A 12,094-nucleotide genomic window follows, 5' to 3' on the forward strand; every position below is an offset into this window, starting at 1 on the left:
TTTTATGGCTTTCCTTTTCTATGGAGGAAGATAATTTAGCTGCTAAGGAGAAAGGGCCACAGGATGTAGGACTTAAGGAAGGAACTGAATTTTTCAAGCAGAAGGTATGGACCATTTATAAGGAAAACAGTGAGGATGAAAGCATCAAAGAGAAGGTAGGCAAAAACAGGTCTGGGAGGCAAAATGTGCCAGAGAAAAAAAAAGTTTAAAAGGAGTTAAAAAGAGAAGAGATGGTTGCAGAACTAAGGAGACAGGGAAGCAAAAGACCAAGAGTAGATAGTAACTTGCCTGTGTTTCACATTAGGGATTCCAAGACCCCATTCATGTTTTCAGCTCAGAGGACAACAAATCAGTTTAATGCCCACCCATTATGATTGTACAGTGTGTGTGATGTCCTACTGTGCAGAACTTGGGTTATCACCAAACACCTCTTCTGCCTGGTACTTATGGAGCTTTTGGATGTTAAGTGAAGTAGAAACTTGAGCTGCCAGGTCTCCCTGCCTCTCAGGGTGCTCCTGCTTTGCTTTGTTCTTTGGCTTATTGGCATATTTTCTGAATACCATCCTGCCCCTAGTGCTGTCCCTTCTCAAAAGTGGAACCTCAAGGTCAGGAGGTTGTAGGCAGTCACAGTGAGTCCTGACCTCTTCCATGTACCTCATGACAGGTTTCTCCAGAGCTCTGGTACTGCAGACACTGTTTTAGAGTTACTCCAGGACATAATAGATGAAACATCAATGACACTCAATGCTAGAGCAACTTGACAGTGCAATCTCCATGTGGAATTGTTGGGGTGTTTTCCTGAGAAAACATGCATGTCTCAGGAAGGCTGGTGGCATAGCAACCCTTCACTTTTGTGCTATCCTTGTGTGATGTTATTTAGGTAAATTAACTGGACATTTACTCTCCTGTTTTCCTTGATATTCTTGAACAAAACTTGAGTTCAGATAAGCATCTGAGATCTTCTCCCAAGAATACCTTTTCCAGTGCTACAGCCATGCTTCCACATTTCATCTGCCTGTGCCTCTCAGTACTGACTTCTCTCATACACAGTTAAATATCTTGTTTTAGGTTATCTTTGTATCAGTTTTGCCAAATAATAAAAGGCCATCACCAGGAGATCTGTTGCTTAGTTACTGGCCTGGGCAGATGATCCTCTTGGAGAGATGTCAGCACCCCCCAAAGAGCCTATTATGGGCAGAGAGGGTTGGGAAGGTTTAATGACCATTGCCTGTGTGTTCTGTATTCTTGCTTCTCCGAACTACTGCAGGGGAAAAGCTAGTGTAAAAGTTAGCATTTTGAGAAGCTATTAAAAATTAATAATTAATAAAATCCCTGGAGAGTGCCCTTAACCTTAAAATAGAATAAAAATGCTCTCACTAGGTGAACTTGCCACTAACTACTGCCTTCAGGGAATGCATTAGAGGATAGATTAAGTAGATGCCCACACCTATGTGTAGAACATGGGTGGGTTCATGTGTATGTGTGTGTGTGTAATACAGTAAAAGAAAAACTATCAAACCCATTTTTAATGAAGTATTATTTAATTTCCATTGCATGCATACTTCCAATCACCTTCTAGAATTTGTCTTTGGACTTATTTATCAGATGAGAAAAAACACTCCAACAATTCCATACAGAGATAGCAATTCAAGTTGCTATAGCATTGAGTGTCATTGATTTTTACTTCATGATGAATGTTTATTTTCCTGAGAACAAGTAATACTAGAATTTGATAGAGCATCCCTCACAGAAGCAAATAAAAAATGAAAATACAGAGGTCTACCTGTGTAGTAAATTTCTAATACATTCAAAGAGTCAAGATATGTCTAAGATGCAACAATTTATTTTGGAAACAAGTTTGAAGGGCAGATAACGGGCAAATATATATTTTTTAACCCAATGATGCTTTGGGCCTACACAAGAATAGCTTGAGAAATCCAGATTGAGATCTTGACTAACAAGAAGAAATAAATGATATGGAAAGCCGGAAATATAACTTGTATAATAGAAGATAAAGAAATGAAACCAAATCCAAAACATTATTTATTGGAAGCCTGGTATTAAGAACTGATAACTGGAAAAGAAAGGCTTGTCACTTAAGGAACAAAAAGCACCCAAAACCAAAAACAATGAAACAAACAAAATACCTCCCACAGCCTCCCCTGATTTAATTTATAAAATTTGCATGTGAACACTTTAAGATTATTCAAATATTCTTGACTATTTTTAGCTACAGAATTTAAATTATTAATGTAATTTGCAATATTTAATTCATTTTGTTCAGTATTTGCATGAATTAAATGCATTAATGTCTGAGAAAAATCCTGGTAAACTCTGTCTGCATTTGCTGGGGTTCGTTCTGAGTGTTTGTTACAGAAAATGGCTTGAAGGTGAGAGTCCATCACCAGAGAGGCAAAAAGCCTTTTCTTCTTCCTTCCCTTTGCCTGTCCCCTTCCTCCGCCCCTTCCTGACACCATATGCCCTTGTCCTGTGATATTGACCCTGCAGCAGCTTTCTGGGAGGGAGAGAACTGAAGTCTGAAACTCAGACTTGAACACTGCTGAAAGGAGGAAGGTGAGAGTCTGCTCACTCTCCTGATGTAGACATCTTGGAGAAAGCAAAAGAAAATGGAGTAAGTGAATTTTAGGTACATTTCCACTTGTGTTGCAGGTTTTTGATCTTCTAAAATTTTAGCTAATGTCTTGCTTTACATTGTTTAGCTTGATGTGTCCATTGACAGCTATTTCTTGTTATAGCTGAAAAAGTCATATATTTAAAGACCAGCTTTGCATTTTACTCAGCGTTGCATACAGATAGAATGAGTAGAAGTCAGCTGCCCTTTACCCAACAGATTTCTGGTCAGAGCAGATTATCTTTCAAATCTAGGTGACAAACATGTATTTGTCTGATGTTAAACAGAATAATGTGCCATTTCCACTGATAAACTGGCCAGCCTCTTCTTTCTTTGGAGAGACACTGGCAGAAGTTATCCAAGAACAGTCAAGCCTCCAGACTTTACTGTCCTGAGAGAATTTAATATCCAGTCAAATTATACTTATAAGACACAGAGATCGCTGTATCTAAATATTTTAAGGCATAAATTTCATTTAAAATAAAGGGAAACAAGCAACCAAGACTGTCTCAGAAATCAATCTACTGTTTTTTTAGGGGGAATGACTATCATAACATTTATGGTGCTTTGCAAAGCATTAGTTCATCTGTTCTCTCTCCCCTAAAATGACAACAATCATTATATTTTATATAAAACTTGAAATTTAATAAGAAATTTTCATTAATTGTGTTTGCAAAATTTAGAGACAGAAGCCTTTCTTTACTGAAAAAAGATTTTTTAGTTTTTTTTCCTAGCAAACTACTTACCCTTACTGACTGTATAATCTTTAATGTGAAAGTAATTTTTGAAAAATTTTGGTTCTACTTATAGATATTTCAAGGCAGGAAAATATTTTTGCTCACAACATGTTTAAATTATGTTACTCTTTCAGTTGGATAATGTTCAATTCCTACATGAAAAGGGCGAAGCCGCATTAACTACCATTTCATTATTGCATTAACAACAGTTCACTTGCTGTTCTTTCAGACTGCGTAAGTAAATCACTCATGCTTCAGAGACTTTTGTGCTGTTTACTGGAGACAGAACATGCTACTAAACACAAGTTTCCAAAACAAGCCTAAATTTGTCCATTGGAAACCTCACCAAAGACAACAAGGACCAATTTCTCTTCCATTAATAAAAGGTCTGTTTATAATACAAGGTCTGTTTTATTTAGATTCCATAAGGGTTCAAATGAGAGCAAAAGCCAACCTCAGTGAGCAGGAAAATCGCTGTTAAGAGAGGCTGGAACAGGGTGAATGCCACTGTCACATGCAGAATGATGGGTCCTGATGGAGTGTCATCTTGCAGTAGGATTAGTCAGAGCCTGTTTACACTTTTGATTAAACATCTTGGCGAATGTTTACGGAAAACTATATTTAAACCAAATTCTGGGAAGTATTTGGTCTATAATTTGGGCAGGATTGAAGTGAGGTCACAATTTTACATCACCTTCTGCTCCTCTGAAGTCTGCATTAAGAAGGAGTGGGAATGACATCTGGCATAAGTGAGCTGATGTCCAGAGCTTTTCAGGCTGTAAGAAATCAGAATAGTTTGTTAGCATCCTGTGATATCACCTTCCAAACACAGCTTTTCTAAGATGAGATCTCATCTCTTTTCTTCATGCAAAGTAAAAAGCCTTTACCATCCTTGCTGTTCCTCTTTGTACTTTATCTACTTCTTTTATGTCTTCATTAGGCTTGAGTGACCAGAAATACCTCTTGTGTCCAAAAACTGATGGCTCTGTGAGTAGATATATGGCAGAATGGCATTTTCTGTTTTGTTTGCCCATTTCCTGACTGATGTTTAGCAGAGGACTGATGTCAGAATCATATATGTACCAATTTCCCAAACTCACAAATGAGAAAAAAACCCAAACAACATTTTTAGCCCACTAGCATTTATGTGTAATTAGGATTATCTTCTGCAATGCTTTACCTTGCACTTATCAACCCTGTATTTCATTTACTGCTACTCTGTTACTTAGTCACTCATTTTTTAGAATCCTTCTAGAAAGCCTGGCTTAGCTTTGTCTGTTCTGAATATCCTGTTTCACCTGTGTACCTTCCCTTGGGAGCCTTTGTCCCAGCTTATTTATAACTCAGTTCCTTCTAAGTGCTTCTCACAGAGATTCTTAGAGATCCCCTCCAGTGAATCCCCCAGTTATGAAATTGATCATTTACTCCTAAACTCCATTACTGCCTTTTAAACAGTTAATCTGTGAAAGGACCTTCCTTCTCATCTCCTCACAATTGAATTGAATTGAATTGAATTGAATTGAATTTTGTAAGAGGCTTCTGTGAGGAACCAAAGGGGATTTGAAAGTCCAAATGTGCTTCTCAGCTGAACTATCTTCATCCACATACTCAGTGACTCCTGAGAACTGAAACCATGTAAGCATGACTGTCTGCAAACCCATACCATGAATTATGTAAAGTACTGAGAGATGGGAGGTATCTCAAAGTCATAAAGATGATTTAAGAATGAAATCTCCATACATATTTTGGTGTCCACTCCCTAATGATTCCATTTTGCATTCAAGTCTGAATTGATTCCGGGTTTCTAACTTTGTGCTTATGAATACCAAAAGGAAAATTTCTCTGATGTTCTCTATCCTATACCTAAAATTAATCATCTGTATCCTTGAAATTTAATTAAACCAGATAGTCTTTTAAATAGTTTTTCCACCATATGTTGGAAAAGAGTATCAAAATTAAAAGAATAAATCACATCAGAGAGCAAATTAAATACACTGCTTGAAGCCAGCCTCTCTCTCATTTTCCTCATTGTTAAAACTTATTCAATGCTGACAATAAGCATTTAAAAGTGGTGGGGACAAAGCCCTTCAAAATGCATTTTACAGAAAGCTGAGCATGGAAGGCATTGAATGGGATAGATTTTCTAAAGTGTTTTTCCTATTTCTGATTGCTTTGGTGTGAAACTGGTGGTATGAAATACATTCTAGTCCTGATTGAGTAGAAATAAAAGCTTTATAAAAATGAAAAATGAAAAAAGAAAGCCATTTCAGAAGTATTACGGCCATTTATGTGTTGCTTAGTGTAAAACTAAGTCAAGAGAATTTAATGCCATCAATTTGTAAAGTACAAAAAATCACTAAATTCATAAAGGGTTATTTAAAAATAAGAAAAATATGTAATTCTTGTTTAATGAAAATCATTGAAAGCCAATACCTAAGCTTGATCATTATGACATCATAAGACAATAGTCATAAATTTATGTTGTTGAAAAAACATCTATAGAAAGTATTTACCTCAATCTCAGGAAATATAATTAGTTTTCAATTGATAATTCTTCTAAAATACTCAGGGTGTTAACATCTGAAAGAAAATATCAAAAGAACCCTTTCCTCTTGCTATTAATTTCTTTTGTTTTTCATCCTAGTTTATGATCCTTTCCCCTATGCCTTAATCAATGACAGAAGGAGTTGTGACTCTGGTTTATGTAACCTAACTTCACATCTCTTTAGAAAGATAAAGCTAATAACTTCAATGGCACTGGATTCTGCCACTCCAGTTGATGCCCAGTGTCTTTCAGCTGCTCTTTGATTTTGGTTTTAGCATCTGTAAACACATAAATAGTCTAGGATTTATGCAAGTGAGATTCTGTCCAGTTTAAAATGAATATGTTTAAAGTGTAATCTGATTAAAAATAATGATAGAGATGTTTGAAAAGTCATTTGGAGTACTTTAGCAGTGACTAAGGTAGAGAACAGGTTGAAGACTGTCGGTGGATGAGTGTCCATGGTAGGTATGTCAGAGGGTATGAACTGAGTATGACCTTGAGAATGAAGAGTGACTCTGCAGCCTCACCAGAAGGTACCCAAGGTAAGTTGTGCAGTAGTTCACCAACCCTCTAGCTCAAAGGAAGATATATCCACTCCTTACGGGAAAGCACTTAAGGTCAGTTCTTCATCTAGCATTTTGAATTAGAATTTTAAAAAAGGTTCTTTATAAAAGTGTGTAAATTTGTTTTTTTCTCTGTGACTATTCCCCCAAGTCCTTTATATGTAACAGGATGTTGGAAGATTATCTGAAATGTCAAACTGTGCTTTTGTCGTAAGATTATGGTGGTTTAGAGACAGATTTTTTAAACTACATCCATAATGCTAAAGTAAATCAGATGGGGGATTTTATTGTTCCTGAGGCCAGATATCACCACATGACTCATGATGGCATTGTGTAGTGTTAGTCCCCAGTGGAGCCCAGATTTGTCTGGGCGAAAGCTTTTTGGCATGATCCACTCCAGAGTGAGCTAGCCCACAAGCAGCATGGACAACGAACTTCCAGCACTTGGCCTGATTCCCCAGCTCCCCTCAGCAGCATGGAGGAAACCTTCTGTCCCCTCTGCTTCATTTTGGGTGGAACCAGTTTAGGAGCTCAGAGGGCCAAAAAGACACAAGGCCACTTCTGCAGTCTCATGGCAAAAATACCCTCTTAGCACAGACATGTGGGACTCCAGGGTTTCATTGTTAACTTTCAACACCCTTGGCCACTTTCGTTGGTAAGGGCAGAGTTCTCACCACCCTGAGGTCTTTCAGGTGATGTCTGCTCAGGTGGGAGAGCTCTGATGGGGTCAGGTCTTGCCTGTGAGACCTGGCAGTGCTCAGAGTGCAGGCACATGCCAGGCTGCAAAGCTCCTTCGGCTCCGGGGGATTTTCCTGTTAAAAATCCCATGGTGGTTTTGGAGCTGTGGCATCTCCAGGGCTGGAGCTGGGGCTGTAAGGACTCTGGCTTTCCTTGCCTCTGGTGGCACTTAAAAGATCCCAACAGCTACAGCTTGGGTGTTTCTAGTGCTGTGTTTGTGTAAATCCATCATATCAGGCATAGTAACAAGTGGGTATAGCAAGACAATGCTGTTCTCCTAATCGATTACTTAGTCTTTGAAAAAGGTTTTTCTGATAAAGGTTAAAAAACCCTACATTAATTTTTTTTTTTTTTTTTTTTTTTTTTTTTTTTTTTTTTTTTTTTTTGCAACCAGCAAACAGCTCCATGTTGGGAAAACAGTAATAAATCAATCCAGAGATCTATTAGGGAAAAGGAGATTCAAATCTGTTCAAGCAGAGAGGGAAACTGACCATGTATCACTCATACCCCAGGTGAATGAGGTACCTCTTGTACACAGGGTAAATCCCATCTGCTGCAGTCCTAAATGAAAAACTAACATGAATACTGGACATGCTTTCCTCTGGCTTGTGTGAGGAAGAAGTGGCACAGACAACTGTCTGGGTGGGAAAAGCAGGACTCTAAATCCCATCGGGACATAAGTGGCTCCTTACAGTTAAGGGTTGAGTGCTGAATACCTAAACTAATTTTATTTAAATGTCCCTGTCCCTAATATCAGGTGGCTGCCCACTCAAGTTGCTACAGCTTAAGCTTGAAAGGAAGGCTGTGACATTGTAGATGAATTGCTCAACCTCATGTGACAATGCTGTGATCCACCAGGGCACAGTGGAAGTCAGGACTCTCCAAGCTGGTGTTGAGCTCAGTACTTTTTATTCTTCCCACAGATCTCTCAGGAGCAACAGAAATTAAATTTTTAAAAAATGAATGAAGTACATATGGCAACACAGCTGCTGAAAATCTGTTACCCTTTTTAATCACCTCTCATGTCCTGGGCATGCATTTTATCCTTTAAACTCAGTAAAATGAAAAACACTGAGAGGAAGGCATCTCCCTGTATTATTGGGGGATTCTTTTGGTAGTGTTATTAAGTCATGCCAGACAAGCCTTGCCTAATAAGACTATCCAGAACTTAGGTCTCAGTGGGTTCATCTTTAAAATACTTTACACACTTATAATCACTAGGACAAGCAGAGTTTTCACAGAAGCACTGCAAACTGCAAATAAATAAAATTGAAAAATGAGAGGACCATCCTTCTTGTTTTTTCATGATGGTGAACTTTTGAAATGGAAAGGTTGTAAGCCCTGGATAAGTGCTCAAACAGCCTTGCAATGATGCAATTTTCCACCTGCTTATGGATACTGTGTAGAATAGACCTTCATGCTGAAGTGACGGGGTCTCCAAGGTACTGTTTACTGCCTACCTTCCTTCCATAAACATTCAGTGCCATAAGCAGAGTGACTATTCCTCATTTGGTAGCCTTGAGTCACACTACTGATTATTCACCTTTGCATGTCAGCTCCAAGGTAAGGACAGCAAATTGGGTGATATATTCAATTCCAGTCCTGGACCTGGGGAGAGAGAAAAATGCTGCTATTGAAAGAGGTTCTTCTGTGAAGGAGCAGTGATTTACATCCTGAATAGGTGCAAATTATCCTCCCTTCCCACCCCAAAGTTCAGCCAATATACTCATTATTCAATATCTTGCTGCTGTGATGCTTTTTTTCCTTGCAGTTTTTGATTTTCTGTTAAGTTCAGAAGGCTGTGGTTTGGTAAGAGATATGAGGATATTAAACATCCCCGTGAGGGATTTGGCTCCTTATCTGCCCAATAACTGGTTATTTTCAGTCAACAGTGAAGCATCTGTCAGTCAAAGAAAAGGTCTTTAACTAGAACAAGCTCCTGAACTTACAATTCATCTCTGCTGGAATGAAAAAGAATAGAGCTGCTTTGTCTATTGGTTTTGAATCCTTCATGGAGAGCTGCCAGCAACTGTTAACTTGTGTATTATTGTTCTATCAGACAGGAGAAACATCAGGGAGAATTTACCAGCACAATCACAAGCCTTTCATCACTCAGTTATTATAGTGATAAAGTTCAGTGGTAGTTACTCACCTCTCCAAAAACAAATATCACCCATCCAGACAAGAGAAAATGGATTTCTGCAGGGTGATGCAACATTAGCTTGTGCTACTGCACCTGACTCCCAGGTGCCAACACTAAATCCAAGTGCCCAGTGCACTTTGAAGAACTGATTGACAGAGCACTCCTGTGAGCAAGGAGGGACCATGATCTGCCCCTGTTTTGCAGGTTTGAGATGGAGCTGTATGGTTGCTGTGAGGCTGAGCAATGAACTTGGGCCCCTGGATCTTTGGGTCATTCAATTCAGCCTGGCTGAAGCAGACATCCTGCTACCAACACAACCATGTTTCCTCCCCACAGAAAGCTCAAGGAGAGCAATATAAACCTGTGGAGTCAAACCTCTTCCCTATAGGGCTGGGATACAGCTTGCTGCTCAGGGCACTTGATTTAGACATAGCTAGAAAAATTAAAGCTCAGATTCACAAACACTGGAAGTTACCTGATTTACACATATTTTTTTATGTGGGTTTTAATTTCTTGTTTGTCTTTAAAACCCAGACTTTTTGTCATTGCGTAACCAGGTAATTTGCTGAGGTACTTTGGAGGGGTGCACCTCAACTACTCAGCTACATGGCATGCTCAATAGACAGGTGATTGTGTGTCTTATTTGTCCTCTTTATCCTCCAGGAAGACGAAGTTGCTCGTGACAGCCGATTCAATTTCAGTGGCTATGGCATGGGCCACTGCCTCCAAGTCAAAGATGGCACAGCAGTCAAGGCTACGCCACCCAACCCAGCTCCAGCACCACCAAAGGATTCAGAGTCCATCAAGAAGAAGTTTGTTGACCGTGCAAAAAGGATTGATACAATATCCCGTGCTGCGTTCCCACTCGCCTTCCTCATTTTCAACATCTTTTACTGGATTACATACAAAATTATACGGCATGAGGACATTCACAAGAAATAGGAAACTCTGCTTTGCCAGGACTTCTTAGCCAAAGTGATCCACATGTAAATAAACAGCAAAATGTCATTCTGTCATATGGACTAAGGGTTTCTTCCCCACTCCCCCAGAACACTGGAGAAAAAATTAGCAAAGAAGAAAAGGAGTGTAGAAGGAAAAGTGATTCCATGAAAAAATATGCCGTGAGACCAGTCAAGAGGCTCCCCTTATGTACTCCTAGTGTGTTCTTCCAGATTCAGCATCAATCAGACATCTATAATTGGGGCCAAATTATACCCAACTTCATTGCCAAGATATTACCTTTCAGAACAAAAGAGAATCAGAAAACAAACAATTCTCCTAAAACATCTATCAAGAGACTGTGGTGGCTACAGTACAGTGAGCTATAAGAGGACCAAAATTTTTCAGGATAATGTTGCCTTTCTATTTGAAACAAGTCTACTGAGCTACATTCCATGATCATGTCTGTAGGTAGTGGTTTCACCAAGGAGTCCTTTTGTGGGTTGTAAATTCTTTCTACTGATAGGGGAGAGGGAAAAAATGAAAAAAATTTATACTTTACTATCCTTGTGGGTGTGCATTTTAATATTATCTTGCTTTACTAGAATTGTAATTTTGGGGTTGAACTTGTGTGTCATGTGATTTATTTGATAGTTGACACTCCAAATCCAGTGAAACTGCCCAGTTTATTTCTGTTGGGAGACAGTGCACTTATTTTATTTTATTTCTGCTGATTTTACATGCAACTTGAGGTGCCAAACTGTATTTTACCTGTTGTGCTGCCCTGTACCACATTACTTAGTAAGAACTTGTTTCCAGGTGTAGCTCAGATAAGCATTGAGTTTTTATTATCGCTCTCATTGTAGCTGCAGTCAATAGCTCTATAGGTAAACACAACTTGTTTACAGACCTCTAATTTATATCTTTACTCAAAGTGGCTATCATTTTAAATATCATTAATTAACCTAAGAATTTTAAAACTGTACTGTGATTTTCAGAACCTGATACCTTTTGGTGCCGGATCTGCATTATTCAAATCCTTGCTACATGTTTTAAAGTAGAAAATTTAAAAAAAAATCTAAAAAAAGAGGAAAAAAAAGATGGTATTTTTGCTTACATGGAAGAAGACAACCTGTAACATAAGATGAGTAAAACATTAACATTTTACACTTGCTGTAAAAGGGTTTATTAAAAAAAGGTATTTGTTCAATTTCAATAAAGCTAAATGTGGTACTAACATTCCTTCACTCTCTTCTTCATTTGCAGCAGCAGCAGCAGCAGCAGCAGCAGCAGCAGGGCTGTTCGTGCCACAGCCCAGCTCTTCCACTGCTCTGTCAGCAGAAAGAGGGTGAAAAGCAGCCTTCTGCTGACATGACTAAGCACACCACATTTTTCTGTCTATCCTGCAGCAAAGGGACTATTGCAGCCCCTGGAGTATGTCAAGGACTGTCAGATGTGTGTCTGGGATACGATGGGAGCATTTGTAGAACATTTGTATGTGCTGAGCCAGGTCTGGGGAAGGAGGGATGCTGCTCCCCTCTCACACCAACCCTGCAGAGCAAGAAATACAGCCTAACTTCACATGTGCTGTGCCTGGCTTGGGGATGGCCTGAACTTTCTTCTCGCTTTCTTACAGCTTCACCACCTTGGTGAGCCACAGGACATGCTGAGATGGCCTGTGCCAGGTGCCTTTTGTAGCCATGGGAATGTCCAATAGTTTAAAAACAAATTGAAAACTGAATTCAGTTTTCTGACCTTCCCTTGTGAGGCCCAAATACACACACTGTAGCTGCCCAG

At 39.0% G+C, this 12,094-nt stretch overlaps 1 protein-coding gene across 8 annotated transcripts in view; it reads left to right on the top strand.

Annotated features, from left to right (window-relative positions):
• The window catches only part of GLRA2 (glycine receptor alpha 2), a 119,775-nt gene extending 108,239 nt beyond the window's left edge, over positions 1–11,536 (top strand). For all 8 annotated transcript variants that reach the window (XM_085584905.1, XM_077781615.2, XM_077781614.2 and 5 more), the window contains one exon: positions 10,022–11,536. In XM_085584905.1, the coding sequence (XP_085441031.1) occupies positions 10,022–10,300 (279 nt within the window). In that variant the 3' untranslated portion in view covers positions 10,301–11,536. The remainder of the gene's footprint in view (positions 1–10,021) is intronic.
• Positions 11,537–12,094: the final 558 nt, after the last annotated feature.

This window comes from Lonchura striata, chromosome 1, assembly GCF_050655825.1.
Source record: "Lonchura striata isolate lonStrDom1 chromosome 1, ASM5065582v1, whole genome shotgun sequence".
In the NCBI taxonomy this organism is placed as follows: domain Eukaryota; kingdom Metazoa; phylum Chordata; class Aves; order Passeriformes; family Estrildidae; genus Lonchura; species Lonchura striata.